Here is a 22629-nt window from a genome sequence, read left to right as displayed (position 1 = left end):
CATAGAAGAACAGAACGACCAATGACCCGAGTACCTGGTTACTTTTGTATAACTCATACATCCTTATGATATGGTATAGGGTTAATTACTTCATACATCCTTATGATATGGTCCAGATTTTAAATCAGTCTCTAAACTTTGAAAATTTTTAAAAAGACCATCAAAGAATCAACATCATACTTTATCGATCAAGTCTTTTCGCAGAAGATAAAGAAGTAATGAAAATTAGACACAACTAAACATCATTAATTAGAATATGCTTCATAAAATCAAGATTAATTATGAAAAATATAAAAAAGACTATACTAATAAAAGAATATACTTATATGTTGTTTTTAGATTATTGGTAGAAAAAAAAAAGATCTGGGTACCTGATTACCCGAATTACGGGTACCTGTCAAATCCGGGTACCTGCAACATTCGGGTCAGGACACGGGTCAAAAAATTAAATACCTGAAACTTCGGGTACCTAAAAATTGAGTACCCGGATTTAAACACCCTTAGTTGCAGTAGTAGTATTGTCACTTTCTCCTACATCTTCAACAACACTTTCACCAGCAAAATCAGTAACACCTTCCCCTACATCATTAGCCTCACCAACAGCAGTACCCTCTCCTTCAGCAACCCTTTCAGCAGCACAATCACGAACACCTCCTACATCATCAGCCTCTCGAACAACAGCTCTTTCAGCAACACCCTCTCCTTCAGCCACCTTTTCAGCAGCACAATCACTAACACCCACACCCATATCATTACCCTCTCCAGCAGCAACATCAACACCCTCAACAACATCTCCAACAACACTATCTCCACCACCTTCTCCTTCATCAACATGTATCTCAGCAACATATTCACCCTTATCATTACCCTCACCAACAATTATTAGCAAGATGTCATCAACAATAACAGGGGTGTCTACTTCATGTTCAACATATATATCTATAAACCTATATTTCACCCAATAGTTCAACATGGTAATTGTAATTGTATCATCCCAAAGCACCCTCATATTATCTTGAAAACTGCCACTAAAGGGTTCGTGAAAGTATATTATTTGGATACTATTGAAATGTAAAGCATCCTAAATAATTTTACAAACTTCAAAGTAAGAAATTGTATGTAGATCCTCTCTTAACCTAATCAACTCATCACCTACATACCTCACATAAGGGTCTCGGACAAATTTCCCACCAAAATATAAATTTATGTGGTACTCCTTGTCCTTGTTCATCTGCATTTTAAGAACAAAAAAAATATTATGTTAGCTGGTAGCATGCACATGGAGGGACACTTTTCCGGTTAAAAAATAAACAATGCACTCCCTACCAGTAATACAATAATCACATAGAATGCTAACATTTAAGTAAGCCCCACAATAATATATACATAGTAGATAAATTAGTTTTGTAGATACCCGTTTTTGTCTCGATCTTTTTTATTTAACTTTATTATTTTTATTATTATTATTATTACTATTATTTTTTATTATTATTTTAATACAAATGTACAAAATTTTTCAGGCTACTAAATTACAAGGCCCAACCCAGACTTAACCCAACAGCCCCAATTAACCAACTCGCCCAGCATTCGACCCGGATCAGGACCCGACTTGATATGAATAGGATTTTATAACCCTAACCCTAGCTGCTATCACTGCCGCTCTTTGATATTGTTGCCGGCTGCCCCACCTGCAAACAGTGACCCATCAATCAAGCAATCCATCAATAGCCCAAATAAACAATAAAAGGAAATCAAATACAAAATCCTGAGGGGATTTATCATCCATCAAAGAGGACAGAGACACTCAAGTATCTCTCAAATCTATCAAACAACAGAGAAAGATCAGAGAAGAGAGAAGATAAAAAGAAAGCAAAGAGATTCGAATGCGGGCATTCGGTGAGGAACCAAATTCGAAAAAAACGAGGGGAAAGAACGATTTGAAGGTTGGAAAAAAAAGAAGAATAGAGAAACCCATCAGAAAAAGGCATTCAAAGAAAAAACAGAGAGAGCAAATCCACATTCGAACGAAAATATAAAAAGGGAAAACAAAAAAATCATACTTTTGGGGAACTTGGATCAGGATTTCTTCTTCGTCAGAGTTGTCGGGGCTTCGGATTGCCTCTTACAGCAGCGAGCTGGGACCTTTTTTTCTATAACTCATGCGGCTGAGGAAGAGAAGGTGAGGAATTAAGTGTAGGGTTACAAAATAAAACCCTATTTTATGTCCTTGCAATGAAACACACCGTTCGTGGGGTAAAGGGATTGTTGACTTGGTATTAATGGGATATTGGTGGCACCAACCCTTGTAATTTGTATGAATTCTGTATGTGGATCATAGAATGAATCTGTTTTTATTTTAAGCATATGATTTTACCCACATTTCAATTTGGTCATGGAATGAATTTGTTTCTATTCTGGACATGTGTTTTTCCTTTATTACATTCTGCTCCTATGTGTCATGTTTTAGGATACTTTGAATTTTGACATTTAGTTGTATTATTTTTTATTTTAATCCTAAGTGATATTCATGGTACTGGTATTATAGTGTTTTCATTGTTTAATATTTTCGGTGGTTATCCTAATAATTACTATTTTTTAATTTAATATTAGTTTTACTTAGTCTTTTTGAGTAAACTTAACTTCCCTTATTTTCATTATATTTTTAAATGATTCCACGTTTCCAGTTGTCTTTATTTTATAAATACATGTTTGTATATATATGTGAACCATGTTATACATTATGATTTTTTATAATAAATGTATTTATTTACTATATTGCATGTACGTGTTACCCTCGCGTACTTTTATATATGATTTTATTATGTATCCAACATATATGTATATATACGTATATATTCATTTATGCCATACATTTGATACTTTTATACTCATGTATATATCTTGTTCGTCTTGAAGTTATTTTATGAGTTATTATGAATTTATTCTTATCCGAATATTTTCAAGAATTGTATTTGTAGAACGGACATGGAAAGTATCACTTGATCGAAGTGGTACGATCCGATACGACGTTCAAACAAAATGAGAGTTTGAAATAAATCTATTTTATTTTACGAATTAACTTTGTTATGATCTAATAAAATTTTTGTGTTAATTTTATTTGTCAAATGTTGGTTTTTCATTTTATATTTGATTTTTTTTAAATATCAATGAGGAGAGAATGTTCTTTAACTGATAAAAATATTCGAGTTAGTTTTTTCGACGGAGGATTGTTAATTTTGAGATTTTTTTTCGAGTTAAAAAATTTTCTCTAATTAATTAATTCGAAGTAAATTAATCGAAGTACAATAAATGGATCATATTTTAATTTCATATTCGATTTTTAATTTCTACTATTTACGACAATGTGTAAGCGACACAGTAATCAAAGTATTAATTTTGGACGTTGTGAGGTGTTAATTCTTTCCCACACGTAATCGACTCTCGAACCTACGAAATTGAATTTTTGGTAAAAACAGATCGAGTTTTGTCTAAAAATAATTTTTCTTAAAATTGTTTTTAAAAAGACTTTTAGGTATTGGATTTATCAAACTCAAATGTCGATGGCGACTCTCTTTCTATTTAATTCAAATCAATTCAAAATCATCAAATTTTTCAAATTAAAGTCATAATCGTTTTTTAAATAATAATTTAATTATTCTACCTAAAAATGTTTATGACAGATTCCTAACAGAAAACCTAAAGTGAAGGTATGGTTATATGAATGGCTTTCTAACTAACCTAGTGAATTCAAATTATGCATCACTTTATAGTTTTTTAATATTCTAATTTGATTGATTTGGTGGTTTTCATGGCATTGTTTTTACATGATCATGTAAAACATATTATGTTAAATGTAGGTGTTACCCTTTATGGTGGGCCAAGAGCGAGTTCCTTATCATTACATCATGAGTATAGTTTACTGGCTTGCATACTTGAAATTATGGATGATATGGAGGCTGCGATTGACCACATACACCAGCATGGAAGACATGTCATGTCTCTCAGAATTCTTTTTTATTTTCCATTTGCTTTATCTATGTCATTGAGTTGTCATGAGTATAGTTCACTTGCTTTTTCTTCAGTTCTCACACCGATTGCATTGTCATTGAAGATCACAAAGTTGCTGAAACATTTTTGCATAGAGTAGATAGATATGCTTACATCTAGGCTGAAGTTATACATGAAGTGATAACTCATCTTTTTTGCTTGTCATGTTTGAGTGAATAGAAGCAATAAGTGGTTGATTTTAGTTCTATTGCGATTCACCGTCTGTTTTTGTTAGTGTCGCGGTTTCATAATGTGAGCACACAGTTCTACGATTGAGCAAGATTCAGACTTGGTGCTGAGGTAATCAATCTCCCAGAGTTTCTTGTACTAGACAACACAGTTGATTTTCTGAATTGTGTCTATTTTAATAGGTTGGAGTAAGCACAACCAGGATCCACGCTCGAGGTCTAGTCGGAGTTGAAGGACTGTTAACAACTCGATGGTATTGATCTCGACTTGGACTAAGTCGATGTTGTTTGATTAAAAGATAGTAGATGTTCTAACCAGTAGATGGGTGTTAAAAATGTAGGATATCGAGAAGGAGTGGGCAGGTGGTGAATGGTGACAAAGGGATTGTTTACAGCCACAAGGATCTTCCTCTGCAAACACAAATATAATCTGCTCCAATCCAACCTTGAGACATTAAATGAAATGTTTTGGTTTCTTTTTCTGTCCTCTGATAGCTTCTATATTTTGCAATATAGTACATCAAAACACAATTTTTGTTCTCCAATCCATTTTCTGTCTGTATCATCCATGCTTGGCACAGAACACTGTACAGTTTTCCCTCTTCAAATTTAATGGATATGCTGATAATTCGTATATTAGTCCGAGAATTTTCTACATGACTATATCCCAAGAATTTTCAATGAACATGGAAGAAAATTATACATAAATAGATAAGAGAAAAACTGTGATGAAATCAAACACTTGCTATGTATCCTCAGATTTCACCATTCCAGAGTTCTTCCAAAGTCCTATATTTACCGTAAGACTGGTGCACGAATGATTAACCTTTTATTAACTTCTCCTGAATCTCACAAAAACATAGGAATCATAAAAAGATTTGTTCACTTGAACTTCTGTTATTCTTACAATATGCAACATAAAACAAATGAAATTGTTACTACATGCCTGTTCAATAAGAGAAAACATTGGAAGAAACTCTTCAGGTATATACCAGTTAATTACATCAAGGTTTTCCTTTATCCTTACCTCACTTATGCTCTTAGGAAGTACACTATGACCCATTGGCAATCACCAGAGAAGTGCTGCTAATTTTCCCACTTCTGGTGTTGCGGATTTACGTATGTATTATTTATCGAGTCAGAAAATCTAGTCTTCCAATCTAACCCTCAAAAAAGTTGATGACCACGTCTAGTGCTAATACCAAAAAATTTTGATACTTGCTACATAGAGGTAAGTCTTAAGATTAAATTTGGCAGTTGGAGTCTCGTACACAATTAAACTCGTAAAATCTTGGTGAGATGGCTTTTGTAACTGATTTTGTAAAACATTCCAAATCTGTTTTTATTTTGGATTTCTGAACATTGAAATATTACAACAAAATATATTGTACAAAATGTTCTCCAAGTGTCTTATCTGGTGCCTAATCAAAATATCTGAAAAATGGAAACGAAGGGGGAGTGAGCTAGGGAGCTCAATTACTCCAATAAGTGAAATATAAAACATATTTATACATTTCAAATCAGATTTCAAAAATCACAAAGTAAAGATGACAGTAGAATTTTTATTTAGAATAGATAATTATCCTCCACCCGAACACCAATGCAATTCCCAGAACAGGCATCCATAAGGACTTACCCTATACCCCTAGGATCTAGGAGTCCAATATGAATGATCAGAACATAAAGAAATTACTAGCTAGCTAAAACTTGGAGTCTCCAGACACCTACCCAGACAGTACCCCAATAAAACAATTTTAAATAGCATTGGTAAAATCAGGAAATCATAAATCAAACATATTACAGTAACAGTAGTCTAGAGAACAAGTACCAGATAATCAGAAATTTCAAATCAGTAAAATCAAAACTCAGAAAAATAGTAAATAGAATCATGCTTTCAAAATTAATTAAAACAAAATAGATAAATAACACACATAATGAATACACCTCGCAAAACGAGTCGGATTAGGACATCTATTGAGTACTCGTCTCGATACGTAGCAGTGTAAAATCCTAAATTATATTAGAATAGAGTTACTACCAGAGTAATATTCTAAACGAATTATTTATAAGGGTTATAAAACCATACAACTAATCACGGCTTACGCATACTGATGGATCAGAAGGTATTGGGTCGAGCTTCTAATTTTTCTCTCATTAAATCGGACAAACAAATATACAACCTCGAATCTAAAATAATTTTCTCGCCATAAAAATAACATATTAAAATCTAAATAATAATTTGAGGACTCAATTGATAAAATTGAAAACTAACGGTGCCACCAAAATATTTAATTACTTAAATTAGGGACTAAATTATTGGAAACTAAGAGACAAGGATAAGATCTCACCAAACTTGGATGACTCAGCTTGTGATTTTCTCCTTTTTACTTTAACAATTTTAAAAATATTTGTGTCTGACATTGTTAAAGAAAATATTATGAATTTAACACCCTTTGCAGAAATACGTTGATGTGGTGCCACGTGTTGAAAGGCACGGCCATGCACCGCGCCTTATGCAACGTGTAAAGACTGGGTGCTAGTGTCGTAATTTGTTTTAAAATAGTGCATAATATGTAATTAATTTCTATTAGGGTGATTGTTGTGTAACAACGTCAATTTTTTTTGTGTGCAAAAAACTTTCTGTATTAAAATCTTTAAATCTTCTTTTGCAAATTATTTTATAACTCGATAAATTTTAACTTTTGCATGAAATTACACATAACGTATAATCTAATATATAAAAACTTTGAGTGTAAGTAATTTAAAATATGAATAATTTTATAAAAGTTTTATAATTAATATTTATTTTACAAAATGATGATGGCGATGATGATAATAAGAAATATTTTATAATTTTAAAAAATTATAAATTTCATATATTTTTGAAAATTTTATTAACTTTTAAAATTAATTATTTAAAAATATAAAAAAAATATTAAAATAAAATATAATTGAGGAATCAAATGATTTATTCTGCTATTATTCAAATTAATTAAGAAACATTATGGTAAAATGTTTCTAAAAGAAAAGTATAAATGCATACATGAAAATCTAAAGATTTTTCTTTGTTTTGTGTTACTCTCTAAACTTATAATAAAATTCAATAAAAAAAGATTGTAAAGCAAAAAAAAATATCACTTATATATTTAAAATATTATTTTTAATATTAATTTTATTAAATATAAAATAAATATTAAATTCTAATTTTATTAAAAATAAAAAAATATTATTAACTGTTGTTAAAATAATAATTAATGAATAATAATTCATTTGATCCCTCAATTATAATTAAAAGTTTATTTTAAATTTTTTATATTTTTAAACAATTAATTTTAAAAGTCAATAAATTTTTCAAAAATATATGAAATTTATAATTTTTTAAATTATAAAATATTTCTTATCAATATCATCATCATCATTTTGTAAAATAAATACGAGTTATAAAACTTTTATAAAATTATTCATATTTTAAATTACTTACCCTCAAAGTTTTTCTATATTAGATTATACGTATTGTGTAATTTCATGCAAAAATCAAAATTTGTCGAGTTATAAAATTATTTGCAAAAGAATATTTAAAGATTTTAATACAGAAAGTTTTTTTTGCACACACAAAAAATAAATAAAAAAATTGACGTTTTTACACAAAAATTATCTTAATATAAATTAATTATATATTAGGCACTATTTGAAAAATATTTACGAAACTAGCACCCATTCTTTACACACTCCACCTTTCAACACGTGGCGTAAGGCGCGGTGCATGGGTCGCGCCTTTCTGCAAAGGGTGTTAGATTAATAATATTTTATCTAACGGTATCTGATACATAAATATTTTTAAAATCAGTGACTTTTCGAGAAAAACACCCAAAACTTACGTGCTCTCTGAACCAATTTTACATCTCTCATTTTCACACTTTGTTTCTTTCCATTCTCTCGAAACCTCTCACATTACAAGAAGCTGCTCATTCAACTTATCACCAACCATCACTGAATAGTCGGTGACCACCACGCCGTCCGCCATCGCTGATGATTATCCTCACCTAAAAACCACCGTTCGAACCACCTTGGTCTACTCGCCATGGATCAGACCGTCGATTATTAAGAAATCGTACAGATAGTCATAGATCTACAATAAAAGTATCGAATGTAGTAAGCTTCAACCTCTCTGATCTTCGCTATCTACAATTGGATGGTACTACTTCCGAGATATGATGATGGTCTTACTGCTGGGAATGTTTCTGCTGTTGGGATTCCTCAATGATAGCTCAGATCATCGGAGCTGAGACTTAAAAACTTCGTCGGACTTCTCTCTTGGTTACACTATTAGGGCTTGATTGAGTTGTTGTTTTGGTGTTGTAAGTAACGACATGGTGCAAGAGTTGAGTGACTTTGTTAAATGTTCGGTGTTGTCAGAGATGTATCACTAAAATTAGCTGACCCTTATTCCCATATGTAATGGGGTAAGGGGGAGGTAGGATAGTAGATTGCCCCCAATACCAGGTTGAGAGCAACTTCCGTGGAAGACCTCCGAATTATGAATTGCCCACCGTGGGACTCGATCCCACGACCCCAAGGTTAAGAGTCTTGTGCTCTACCAACTGAGTTGGACATGCAATTCTTCTAGGAGATGTATCACTACCGTTCACGTAATAACGACTGGCAAATGCTCCCATGGTGGCCCACCGCCGTTTCGAATGGTGACTGCCATGAAATGTTATTGTCGGATGATTCTCAATCGAGGATGGGCTTAGTGTTGGTCGGTTTTATTATTATGATAAATTGGTCGATTCAAGTTTTGGGTTGGGTTAAATGGTTTATAGATTAAGGTTATGTAGGTTTCAGTTTACTGCTTCAGCATTAAATTAATTCAACATGTTGAATGCTATAATCTTGCTAAGTTATTCAATTGAATTTATTCTTACTACCTGGTCATTCTTTCCAACACCCATTAAAAACGAATCCTAACACTGTTACACCAAATATATCTCAGGTTTGTGTGGTTCTCTAATTTTTCAGATTATAAAAATAAATAAAAACTTTCACATCAAACAAAATGGATATATCACATGAATTTTAGAATGTCCCCAAACCAAAGAAGGACAAATTACAAATAAGGTTCTTCAATTATCTCAATTTTTCTCTAGTGAGCCCAACATTATAATTAGACTACTTCTATAAATATCATACGAAATTTTAACCCCTAGATTGGAGTGTGATAGACATACTCTTGATTGTGTCTGAGCTCCTCCAATAGTATTTTCAACCAAATTGTTTCTTTATTAGCTTGTGTAGCTGCTACATATTCTGCCTATATTGTTGACGTAGCCATAACTGATTACAGTTTTGAAACCCATCTTACAACTCCACTAGCAGCTTTGCACACATATCATGTAGTAGATTTCATTTTATTTAAATCCCCTGCATAGTAAGAATCGATGTACCCATTGATAAGAAAGTTTGATCCTCCGTAACATAATGCAACATTTGATGTCTCTTTGATGTATTTTAGGATCCTCTTTACTACATTCCAATGCTCTTTGCCTGGATTTGTCATGTATCGACTAACCACTCCCATTATTTGTGCAATGTCTGGTCTTGTGCATATCATAATGAACATTAAACTTCCCACTGCTAATGCATATGGTACTCGAGACATCTTCATCCTCTCTTCTTTACTACTATGACTCATACTGGAGGATAATTTGAAGTTAATAGGAATAGGGGTAAAAATTGGCATACAATCTTACATATTGAACCGTGATAAGATCTTCTTCAAGTAATTCTTTTGTGAAAGCCAAATTTTCCTATTAATTCTTTCTCGGTGAATTTGCATCCCTAGAATCATGTTTGTTGGTCCCAAGTCCTTCATTTCAAATTCCCTAGATAATTGTGCCTTCAAATCTTCCATGTGATCTTTGTTGCGGCCTATAACCAACAAGTCATCCATATACAATAGCAATATAACAAAATCATTATCATTAATCCTCTTGAAATAAGTACAAGGGTCTGCATTAAGTCTGTCATATCCAAGGCACATAATGAAGGAATCAAATCTCTTATACCAACATCTTGGTGCCCGCTTTAAACCATATAGAGATTGGTTCAACCTGCAAACCAAGTTTTTCTTTTCTTTTTTCTTCAAAACCTTCAGGCTGAAGCATGTAACTTTCTTCTTTAGGATCTCCATGAAGAAAATTTGTTTTAACATCTAGGTGAACTAGATGTAAGTTCAATGTAGCACACATTGCCAAGACTACCCGAATAGTTATTAGTTGAACCATAAGAGAAAAGATTTCATTTAAATCAATACATTTTTTTAGCATATCATTTGACCACCAGTCTTGCACGATACCTCTCCACTTGATCATCACCATTTCGCTTGATTTTGAAGACACATTTGTTACCAATTGGCTTTCTTCCTTGTGGTAGTGGTATAAGATCTCATGTACTATTTTTATGAAGGGTTTTAATTTCTTCTTGCATCGCTGTCATCCACTGTGTAGTATCTTACTTGTTTATTCCCTCCTGGAATGTTGATGGATTATCATCCTCTGTTAAAGTACAATATGCAATATTTCCTTCTATAACATAATATGAGTGCCAATTGGGACATCTTTTCACATGATATTATTGACGAGTTGTTAGAGCTTCAGTATTCCCTAGCTCTTGTTCATAATGTGCTAGTTCTACTTCAGAAAAATCTCCTTGTTCAAACTTCTTTTTGCACATGTATATGTGTAGTATCTGAATTTTGAATACTATCATCTTCTTTTCTTTGTAGGTAATCTTCTACAAAGATAACATCTTTGCTGATAATCACTTTGCGGGCTGTGGGATCCCACAAGAGAAATCCCTTTACTCCGTCAACATACCCCAAGAATTTGCATTTCTTGGATTTTGGATCCAACTTTGAAATTTATTGGGAGTTGTACATTACGTGCACAATACTTCTAAAACATGGAGGTTTGAATAATCAACTGGTTTTCCAGTCCACATCTCCATTGGTGTCTTTAGCTCTATTGTAGTTGATGGAACTCGATTCACCAAATAAAAGGCGGTATTAACTGCTTCTGCCTAGAATGATTTTTCTAGGCATACAACCCTCAACATTTCTCTTGTTCTTTCTATCAAGGTTTTGTTCATCCGCTCTGTCGCTCCATTTTGTTGAGGAGTGTTTGCCACTGTGAACTGTCTTTTGATGCCTTATTTCCTGCAAAAGTCGTCAAATTCTTTACTTGTATATTCCCTTCCATTAATTGTTTTGAAACACTTGATCTTGTTTCCATAATCAAGTTCCACCCACACTTTGAAGGCTTTCAAAGTTGAAAAAACATCTAACTTCTTATTAATAGGGTACACCCAACATCTCCTAAAGTAGTCATTAATAAATATGACAAAGTACTTTGTTTCGCCTAAAGATGTAACCGATGCTTGTCATACGTCAGAATGAACCAATTCTAGAACATTCTTGCCTCTATAATTTAATGTGTTGAACTTTAATCGATGTTGTTTGCTTGTTATACAATGATCACACAAAGGAAGTGATACATTTGTTAAGCTTGGAAATATCTTTTTCTCCACAAGTTCTGACATGTGTCCAAGTTTCTAATGTCATAGCATTGCAGAATCTAAACTACATGAGGCAACAGAGGCTTCTATTTCTAGCAAAGTCTCTCCCTTCATCATATCCATGTTTGTTGCTATCATATCAGCTTTTATCACCACAAGCACTCCATGGAACACCTTCATTATTCCTTTCTGCGTTTCAATCTTGCTTGCATTATTATCCAATAATACGTAGGTTAATAAATTTTTCTTTAGGTTTTTCATGCGTCGTACATCTCGAACAACTTTAATTGTTCTGTCATTCATCTTCAATTTGATGGTTCCAAAGCCAACAATTTCCAAGGCATGATCATTGCAACTATACACATATCCTCCTAAGATAGATTCATAATGATGAAACCATTCTCTTTTTAAGGTCATATAATATGTTGCTCCCGAATCAATGAGTCATATATCTTCAAATCTCTTTCTACCTTCTATGGTGGTTGATGTTTCGCAACATAGAACATTTCCATGATCTGAAGTGCTTAAAGCATATCCTTGTGGGTTTAAGTTTTTGGCTAGACTCCAACAATCATTCTTCAAGTGACCATTCTTTGTTGTAGCACTTTAAATTCTTCTTACTTCTCAACTTTGATCTACCATGTTTGTGACTGCTACTTTTTAGCCACGTTCTATTGATCTCCCTCTCATCATTGTCAATGTCTCTACTTGTTATATATTCATTTGTCCATCTTTATTACTCTTGCACCAATTTTCTTCTTGTAGAACATCATATGCAACATCATCAAAGACTAGATTAGAGACATTACTGTTTGTAAAGTTGATGATGAGTTGATCATATGAATTAGGTACACATTGAAGTAGAAATTCAGTACGTTCTTGTTCTCCTATCGTACAACTTAAGGATATTAGCTGAGAAAATAAAGTTTCAGCGTGTTTAAGTGTTTTGTCACTGAAGTAGATTTTGACATCCAAAGACAGTACAATTTCCTCTTAAGAAATATTTTATTGTGCAATGATGTGGCCTTATACAATTTGGTGAGATGATCCCAAATCTCCTTAATTGTCTTCTTCTCCTCAATGCTTGACAATACTTTGTCTACTAATGCTAGATGAATGAGGTCCATCTCGTTCCATTTGTTATCATATGTGAAATATATCAGCCTTTGACTGATAGTTGCTAGACAACTGTCTTTCCTCAGGATAGCCTTCATCTTCAATTTCTACAATGAGAAATTTCTCTCATTGAACTTTTCAATATCAAATTTCGTCGCCATAGCTTCTATCACGGATAGCTGCCACTATTTAACTATCATGAATAGTTCCTTGGAACATTCGAAGAATAGGTAATACCTTTTTACTTTCTTATGATGAATGATCCACCTTTTGGTGGCAACCACAAAGAAAATACGTTGATATTATATACTCAAATCAAGCTCTAATACCAATTATTGCAGAATATGGTCGTCGGATAGATAAAAATCACAATTGATAATTTGATAAAATAAGAAAGAAGATAAAGAAGACACAAGTTTCACGTGGAAAACCCCTAAATAATATAGGGTAAAAACCACGGGCAAAGGTAAAAGAATTTCACTATGAGAAAATAAGAATTACAATTTCTCTCGATCTTACAAAAAAAAAAACAATGACATTTCTCTCTTGATAAAAATGAGAAAACAACTCTCAAGAAAACATCTTGTGCCACCCATTTAACAAAAAGATTGCCCAACACCTTCTTCCTCGCATTCTCTCCGGCTTAAGAACCCAATGGTGAATACCCCTGACGTCAAACAAATTAGTAAACTCTAGTCTAGGCTCAAACAAGAAACGAACACGAGGCAGGGGCGGTTTCGTACAGATAAGTGAATCCCCTTGGAATCACAAAATTCTTGCAGCTTTGGCTGCTTCCATACAGGGTGAAGCTCCGCTTGGTTGACTGTAGGAGTTATACGTGTAAAGCTTAAATTTCCATCACATACTCAAGCATAATATACCCCTTGATAAGAAAGTTTGAAACAAGTATAAGAATTTGAATGTCATTGTTTTATATTTGTGATCAATTGTTTGATGTTCTAGTTACGCGCAACCTTAGGACTTTAACCTAACTAGCGGCCATGTGTGGGCCTCGGGTTTAGACTACGGACACACGAGATTGATACACTTGTTCAAGCTTTTGAATTATCATAAACAACATAACGGCAAGCATTGGAGTAGGCTCTAGGGTTGCTGCTTTTCAAGGAATATTTTTTCCTTCACTCTCATGGTTCTCGAAACCGGTCGAAAAAATATAAACATGGATCAGAAAATAACACCAAGGAAGCTCACCTACGATACCAGAAGAATAGAAAAAAAAAGAATATGAGTTAAGCTCAATCGTGGCTAGAAACAAGATGCAGGCCTATGGAGGCATCAAGTAGTTCAAGTCAGAATATATAGTAAAACAACAAATGTTGCAGCTGCTTAATCAGTTGCTAGTTACCGGTAATACAATTTCTAATACAATTTCACAAATAAGCTATGCAAGTTCAAGTCATCCACGACTCAACCTGCAAGGCTGCAACAACTGGTATATTAATAACATCTAGTTCTCAAACGAGCTCAGGCAAAGCATGTAGGATCAGCCAGTCTTTGTCAACTCCAAATCTTTCTAATGGTGGATACTTGGAGTCAGAATCAACAAAGGCACAAGCAGTAGTCGAGCAGCAGGGTTCTGAGGATCATAGAAGACTAATAGTTATTTATGGGCACGACAGTTGATAGATATTGATAGTTAAAGATGTGTATGAAGTGTAGTGGTAATAGGAGAATAAGATTAATAGTAATTCATGTTTGATAGTTTAAGATGTACAAATAAATCCATCTTAGTGTTTCTCAGAGTTTGCTAACAAAAAAGGAAGACAACTTACAAAGGCATGCATGCTTGCATGCATGCGGTTGATAAGACACAAATTGCTTTTGAAGAAGAATGAGTTCACATGAAAGCCATTGTGCGGGGATAGCTTACTTGGGAGAGTATTATACTGAAAATTTGAAGGTCATGTGTTTGATCCATATTCATTGCAATTTAAATCTTTTTCTTTCTTTATTCTCTCTGAACGGGACATTTTCTATTTGATGTGATTCATTAATTAAATAGTTCATTTAATATAAACGCAGGAAACGATAAACAAAACAATTACTTCTCAAATTAATACATCTGAATGGAGAATATTAATTTCTTTAATACTTTTTCTTATTTGATCTAATATTTTTAAGTGTATTTCCTTTATTACTAAATCTTAATTTATTTTTTTATTAAGTTAAACTATTTTTTTATTGATAATGTTTTCCGATCAGAATTTTATAGACATTATTTACTCTAAACTTTAAATGTGTTGCTAGGAATACACATGTTGTGACGATTCATCATATTCAGTTTGGACAGAGAATCACGATCGGTAGTTATTAGTTAATCGAATGGTGTTTGGATCCTTTATCTCCACAAGGAGGAAATGAAGATTTGATGGAGAGAATGGTTCCAGATCTCTGTCAATATTAATTGAGATGTTTTATAATGATCATTATTGTTGATGTGAGACGTAGGGTAATGATTACTATTAATAGTTTGACAGGCTCAATTTATGTGATCAGCTGGCATCCGTATTTACATACATTGAATCATACAAAATACATAGAATTTGTTCTCGTAAAGTATAAATGATTTGATGAGCTGTGCATATTCATTTAAATACAAAATTCAGTTTAAAGGATTTTGCAGCGACTATTTAGTTTCTCTTTGATCCCTGGTGTTCTGGGATTCATTCTTGGTAATGGCACACTTATGCGGATATGTGACTAGGGATGGACATGGGTTAGTTCGGGTTGGATTTTGACCCACCCGACATATAACTTAGAAACTCGATTCGACCTGAAATAATAAAAAATATTATTTTTATTCAATAAAAATAGTAATTTAAATGAAAAAAATATATAGAGAGGGTATCATTATAATTATTTCTAAATACATAAGATAAAATTATATATTTTTTGGGGTCGGGTCGAATATTTTTAACCCTAAACCCGAACCCCCAACCCGAACATCACACTTAAAAAAAAACTCGACCCGACCTCAAATTTTTTTAAAAAATTCCAACTCTATTAGGTCGGGTCGGATTCGGGTCCTGTGTCTATCCCTATATGTGACAATCAAAGAGAACGTTTCCGGATAATTAATGGTATAATTTCAAAAAAATATTATCCCAACGATTATCACGCTCAGTTGAGATAGCGTCAAACTGAAGATATGAAGGTCATGTGTTCAATCCACATTCATCGCAATTTAAAATCTTTTTCCTTCTTTATTTGTATGTTACTGTCAGTCACTGTTGGATGAGCATTTCCTTGTCTTTCTGTTTGAGGTGAGGTTACTATATTCATTAATTTAAATAATTCATTTAATATAAACGCATGAAACCATAAACAAAACAATTACTTCTCAAATTAACACAACTAGGGCTATTTATTCGGTTAAAATCGAATCGAATCGAACCAAATTAACCATAACTGAATTAATTAAACTTTTTTTTCTTTAACCGTTAACCGAACCGAACTTTTTTTCAAACATATTAACCGAACCGAATAAATTTCGGTTAATTCGGTTAATTTTCGAATTAACCAAAAAATTTTTAAAATTTTCTAATTTATATAAAAATTAAATATTTTTTAATTAAAAAAGTTTATAATTAATTTAAAATATATATTATAAATAAAAATTTCAGATATATTTTTTAATTAATTAATATTGATTTAGGTTTAAAAGTTATTAGATATTAAATTATTAATTGGGTTTTAAATGATTTGGGCTTAGTCCATATGTTATATATAATATATTTAATATTTTTAATTAAAAAAACAGTTTACAATTAATTTAAATAATATATAATTATAAATAAAAATTTTATATAATTTTTTAATTAATTAATATTGATTTAGGTTTAAAAGTTATTAGATCTTAAATTATTAATTGGATTTCAAATGGTTTGGGCTGAGCTCATATGTTATATATAATATATTTAATATTTAAAATTTAATTTCGATTAATTCGGTTAATTAACCGAATTCGAACCGAATTAACCGTTAACCGAATTCTAAAAATTTTCTTAACCATTAACCGACCGAACTAATTCGGTAACCGAACCGAATTAACCGAACTAATTCGATTCGGTCGGTTAACCGAATTAATTCGATTATTTGAACACCCCTAAACACAACTGAATGGGGAATATTCATTTCTTTATTACTTTTTCTTATTTGATTTAATATTTTTAAGTGTTTTTCCGCTATTATTATACCTTAATTTATTTTTTTATTTAATTAAACTACTTTTTTTGTTATTCGTAATGATTTCCATTTAAAATTTTAATTTTTGGTGCAAAGCATTTTTAGACTTTATTTACCCTGAAATTTAAATGTGTTGATAGAAATAAATATGTTGTGACGATTCATCCTTTTTAGTTTGGGTAGATAATCACAACCAGTAGCTATAAGACGACCGAATGATTTTTGGATCTTTTGTCTCTACAAGGAAGAAAGGAAGAATGGATAGAGAGAACGGTTCTAGATTCTTAACAAATTCTTAAAAGATATTGTTATCTAACACCGTAACTATCTTAAAAGATATTGTTATCTACCATATGTCCTTTTTATTTTTTTATTTTTTTAAAAACAATTATAATTATTTTAGAGAAAAAAAAACTTCAAATTTTTTTAAATGTCAAAACAAATTCTAACACTTAAAATCCTTAATTTCAAACTCTCATTGTTGGCTTGGGGTGCAATATATCTCTGCTATTCTACTCTTTTTATATATGCAACAGATGTCCACTCTAGCTTTATAGGAAAACTTAACCCAAATGGGTGTTGGATTGGGTTTGAGTTGGTCCCAATAGATGATAAAAGGGGTGTTTTTGATTTGTGAACAAAATTAGGAGGATCAAGGAAAAATTATACCAATTTTAGTTTCAAAGCTGAATCCAAAGGATTGGTTATATCACATCTGGCAACTTCTCATCTCTTTTTCATAGCATTGTCTTCTTCGCCTCTTTCAAACTTCTCTCATCTTCCTTTGTATCTTGAGCAAAGGTGGGAGTTTTATTGGATCTTCATTTTCTAATTCGGGTTTGCAAAGGTAAAAGCTGTGATCTTTAGAAAGAATATTCTACAAAGTAACACTAAAGTTCATACTAACCCAAAGTCAATAATTGTAGAATTTTCAAAATTAATTGTCATTATGTTAATTTTATGTCATAAGTCTCTTGTTGAACATAGAAGATAGCTTATGGAGCTTTAAAATTAAAGAATTTAATAAAACTAAGATTTCACGATAGAAGCTCTTAAAGTAAACTTAAAGTTTAAATTAACACACATATTTGAAAATATGAAGAAACAAGTTTCTTATCTCAATTTTGACTTCCTAAGATTGAAGTTGATAAATCAAAGAATGTCAATTCACGAGAAAAATGAAGAAAATCGAGATTTGGGAGTAAATTAAAAAATATGAATAAAATATTTTGGGCCTCTGCTGAATAAGCTATAGGTAAGGTTTTGGTTGATCCTGGCCTAATGATTGGGCCATATTTACATATATGAGAATTCATAGTTAGGTCAGTCCAGTAAAATCTGATACAAACCCTATACATGATACCATAGATCAAAGATACACAAAATTGATTAAAAATATATAAAAAAAAGGTAACAAGAGAAGGGGGAAAAAAGCAATTTCATTAAAATATTTAATATATATTTGCACAATATATTGTAAAAAAAAATATGAAAAATAGAAAAATAAGTATTAACCATGATTGGATTGATTAACAAAATGAAATGGAAGTGTGGGAGAGATGCAAATGCAATACAAGTAACAGTTTGCATGGAAAAAAGAGGAGTTTTGATCTTTTGTAACTGTCTCACACATGCAACAAAAAAACAAAAGCTTTGATCTCTTGTTGTTCCATATTTGAATCGAATCTATAAATAAAATTTAAATTATAGTATTAAATTGCGATTACAATACAGTGTATCGTAATGGTTTTAAAATTGGTAGAAAATTAGATATTGAATATGCAACATAAAAGAATAATTATTTTTAAGAAATAAATCAACAAACAGCGGAACCGAAACCCTAATTTGATACTATGATTCAAGCGATAGATTCGCTGTAACTATCATCCGCATCGCTTAAATGACAAACTTTATTATTATTTTTGCCAATGCCCAGCGATTGAGGTTCTCCACAAGTGATCGAAATCTCAATCCCCAAAGCATTACTAAAACACGAGAACAACTTGGTGTTTGCCTTTCCTCTCTTCCGGCCTCTTTTCGATTTCCGGGATCCTCCTCCGGCCGCCGACGCAAGCTGCATTTTCGACCCCCACCTCTCTATCTTCATCTCTAGTTCTTCTTGTTCCCTCTCTTTCCTCGTCCATTCGCTTATCTTTGGATTTTCTGTCGTCTGAACTTTATTATGCACCGGTGGTTTGTACACACCTTTTGCGATGGCGGCGGCCACGACGGAAACCGATGGCCCCACGTCGGTGCCACAATCAGAGCCACCGTTCACCATGCTGCCACCGTTAATGACGGAACCCTTTGCAGGCCTTTCGACTGAGTTATCTTGCATTTTTAACTCGGTTCTGTCGCTTAAAGAACGGATCATTTTGGGGATTACATTAAACTTGTACCCGTGACTTTCTGAATTATTATCGGTTGTTTTGGGTTTAGGTTGTGCTAAGAGAGGCAAGCTACGCATGGTACTATCAACAAGCGCAACCTCCATGTTTATAATCCCTTGTGGACGCCCCGAGGGGCGGCGTATTTGAAGCGTGACGGATCTCGCGATGGAGTTGCTGTCGGGTTGATCGTCGGTGACGGACCGGAGATGGAAAATATCGTTGATGTTAACATTAACGCAACCAACCAAGGAGTCTTTAACCCACGCGGCAGCGTAAATCTCGATAACAATCTTGGATTCATCGGAGCTAAGGAACTTGTCATCGACTCGGAACGAGAACTTGTCGTTCCAAACTGGGTTTGATCCGCCGGTTGGATCGATACCGGTGGTGAGCTTCCGGTTGGGTTGGACCCAAACAATAGCGTAGGTCTTCATGTTCTTGTAGACCTCAAAGAGGTCATCGGCGGAAAGGATCGTGACCTCTAGAACCCTGGAATGATCCATTGCGGTGGTGGCGCCGGACAGGGCGGCGGCGCGGCGTGAGTCACCCACGATAATCAATACGTGTGATGCATGCGAAATCTTGTGATTGAAGGCCGGGTGGAAATAAATATTGGGACGAGGTTTGGGGCGAAATGATAGGGGAATTTGTTAGGTGCCATGGATTTTAGACCATCACCTTTTCTTAAACATGGATTGGCTGTTATCTTGTTCAAAGGTTTATAGAGTTGTCCTTTTATATTTTATAAAGTACAATCAAGCTCGAATCGACTTGAAACCTCGCAAGCCTAAAATTTTTAAATTCGAATCAAACTTGAAACCATAAATTGAAGCTCGAAATAAAAAAAAAAGATTTCTTGAACTTAACTCGGTTGAATTCGAACACGAACCTTAAGTAAATGAAAACCTTATACAACATATAAGTGTTAATATTATTAATAATTTTATTTTTTAAAAACAAAATTTTAATATATTATATTTTTTGAGTTGCTCACGAGCTTTTTGAATTGATTATCAAGTAGTTCGTTTCGACTCTTTAAAAACTCGAGTCGAGCTTGAGCTCGAGTTGAGTCATTCGAGTTGAGTATTTATCGAGCTTTGATTAAGTCAAGCTTGAATAGCTCACAATCTATCTCGGCTCATTTATAACCCCAATTCTTTATCCTAATATAAAATACCGAGGGCCAAAATGCTTCAGAAAAGGAATAAGTGTCAAAGTGACTATTTGGTCAAATATAAGGGGCCTTTTTGACCTAAACTAAAACTTTAGGGCAAAAATATTTCAAAAAAGGAATAAGGCTAATGATCATGTTGATAAATGTTGGGAGACATTATGCCTTTTATAAAATATAAGGGTTTCAGATAAATTATCATTTTTTATAAATTAAAAGGATCAAATCCATAATTAGACCTTTTAACTTTCTCAATCGATTGTTATTAGTATAAAATATGTTTCAATTCCATTTACTTTTTGAACATTTGGGTTTCTCTAATGAAAAGTGAATTTTATAGGATTGGAACAATTATTTTACATTATAAAGAATATGGAGTATAAAAAGGAGTTTTCCTAGAGCAACTGATCGGTTAACCAAGTTGTTTGCTTTTGTTCTCTTATGTTTTTCTTAAGTTATAGGTTCTAGACTCGTTAAGAATATTTGGTTAGAATGATTCGGGTCGTGTGAATAGAATAATTGGTCGAAGGCTCGTTAATGTTCAAAAGTTGGATTCGTTATTAAGTTAGATTAAATCATTTCAAGGGCTCAATCAAGTGTTCCGTGGAGAATGCGAATGGACTGCTTTCGATGGTTGGAATTAAATTTTGAAAAGGTGGTGAAATGGTTGGAAGTCAAAAGTGCATTTGGATGCACATACACATATCAATCCCAGAACCACGCAACAAAAAGCATACATGCCCATACCCAAATTTGAATGTCCAAATTACTTCTAAGTTATACGACCCATACCCCAATTACATTCTAGATCAAAAATCCATAAACCCATTTCACCCTAAACTTCCCAATTTAACCCAAATGTTTTTGTTCTATGCTATGTTAGTTTGCTATTTTTAAAAAAACTCCACCCATGAAGCTCGAAGACTTAAGGAGGTGTTGGATCTTTATGAAGCTTCTTCCGGATAGAAGATTAATTATGAAAAGTCGATGATCTTCTTTCGCAATAACACCCGAGCTGAAGACCGAAGGAAGCTTGTGGAAATCCTAGGCGTCCATGAAGAGGAGGATGATCCCAAACATTATCTTGGCTTACCTCTCACGGTTGGGCGAAACAAGATAGGGGTGTTCGGGTACATTTGCGACCGAGTTTTGAAGAGGATTCGAGGATGGAATAAGAACCTTCTCTCGTATGGGGGGAGAGAAATCTTCCTAAAATCCGTTGCTCAAGCTTTACCAACTTCCGCTATGTCCTGCTATTTGCTTCTTGATGACGTGTTTGATTCTATTACCTCACTTATGAGATCCTATTGGTTGTCTGGGAAACATAATGCTAGAGGATGGGCCTTTATGGCATGAGAAAAAGTTTGTCGAGCTAAGAGAGATGGTGAATTGGGCTTTCGGGATCTCAGACTCTTTAAGCTTGCCTTGCTTGGGAATCAAGTTTGGAAGTTCATCAAAAATCAGAATTCCATACTTTACAAAGTTTTTTCAGCCAAATATTTTTGCTTACTCCTCATTTCTTGATGCCAAGCTTGGGGACAAGCCTTCGTACACATGGATTAGCCTTTTTTGGGCAAAAGAGGAGCTCAAGGACGACTACTTTTGGCGGATTGGTTTCAATGGGACAACTAGAATGCATTTCGACCGTTGGGGGTTCAAACCAATTTCTTTTGTCAATATATTTGTGGATAATGTCTAGCAACCGATCAAGTGCAAGGACTTCATGTTTCATGGTTTACCTAAATGGAATGCCAACAATGTTAGGGAAAGCTTCCCAGTTCAAGATGCTTCCTCAATTTTAAGCACTCTTATTTCGTCGCAAGAAGCTGACTGTCTCATAAGGGAACATCATTCCACAGGTTGTTACTCCACCAAATCAGAGTACAACTGGCTTCTCATGACGGCATGCACTGAACGAGATGGGTCTCCAATATGGAAA

At 33.3% G+C, this 22629-nt stretch overlaps 2 protein-coding genes across 2 annotated transcripts; both read right to left on the bottom strand.

The window, feature by feature from the left end:
* Positions 1 to 335: 335 nt before the first annotated feature.
* Positions 336 to 2178, bottom strand: LOC120189759. Its single transcript, XM_039192960.1, has 2 exons — positions 2061 to 2178; positions 336 to 1688 (listed from the first exon to the last, which is right to left on the bottom strand). The coding sequence occupies exon 2, from the start codon at positions 1007 to 1009 to the stop codon at positions 491 to 493; it is 519 nt and encodes a 172-aa protein (XP_039048891.1). The 5' UTR covers positions 1010 to 1688; positions 2061 to 2178; the 3' UTR covers positions 336 to 490.
* Positions 2179 to 18987: 16809 nt separating this feature from the next.
* On the bottom strand, positions 18988 to 20022 carry LOC120189813. The gene has a single exon (XM_039192994.1). The coding sequence runs from the start codon at positions 20020 to 20022 to the stop codon at positions 18988 to 18990; it is 1035 nt and encodes a 344-aa protein (XP_039048925.1).
* Positions 20023 to 22629: the final 2607 nt, after the last annotated feature.

This window comes from Hibiscus syriacus, unplaced genomic scaffold (genome assembly GCF_006381635.1).
Source record: "Hibiscus syriacus cultivar Baekdansim isolate YM2019G1 unplaced genomic scaffold, ASM638163v2 tig00116959_pilon, whole genome shotgun sequence".
In the NCBI taxonomy this organism is placed as follows: Eukaryota; Viridiplantae; Streptophyta; class Magnoliopsida; order Malvales; family Malvaceae; genus Hibiscus; species Hibiscus syriacus.
Note: the sequence above shows the minus strand (reverse complement) of the source record. Positions and strands in the feature narration are given on the sequence as shown.

Bases quoted from the DNA above. Each gene is read 5' to 3' on its own strand.
- LOC120189759 (XM_039192960.1), bottom strand. From the start codon at position 1,009: ATGAGGGTGCTTTGGGATGATACAATTACAATTACCATGTTGAACTAT.
- LOC120189813 (XM_039192994.1), bottom strand. From the start codon at position 20,022: ATGGATCATTCCAGGGTTCTAGAGGTCACGATCCTTTCCGCCGATGAC.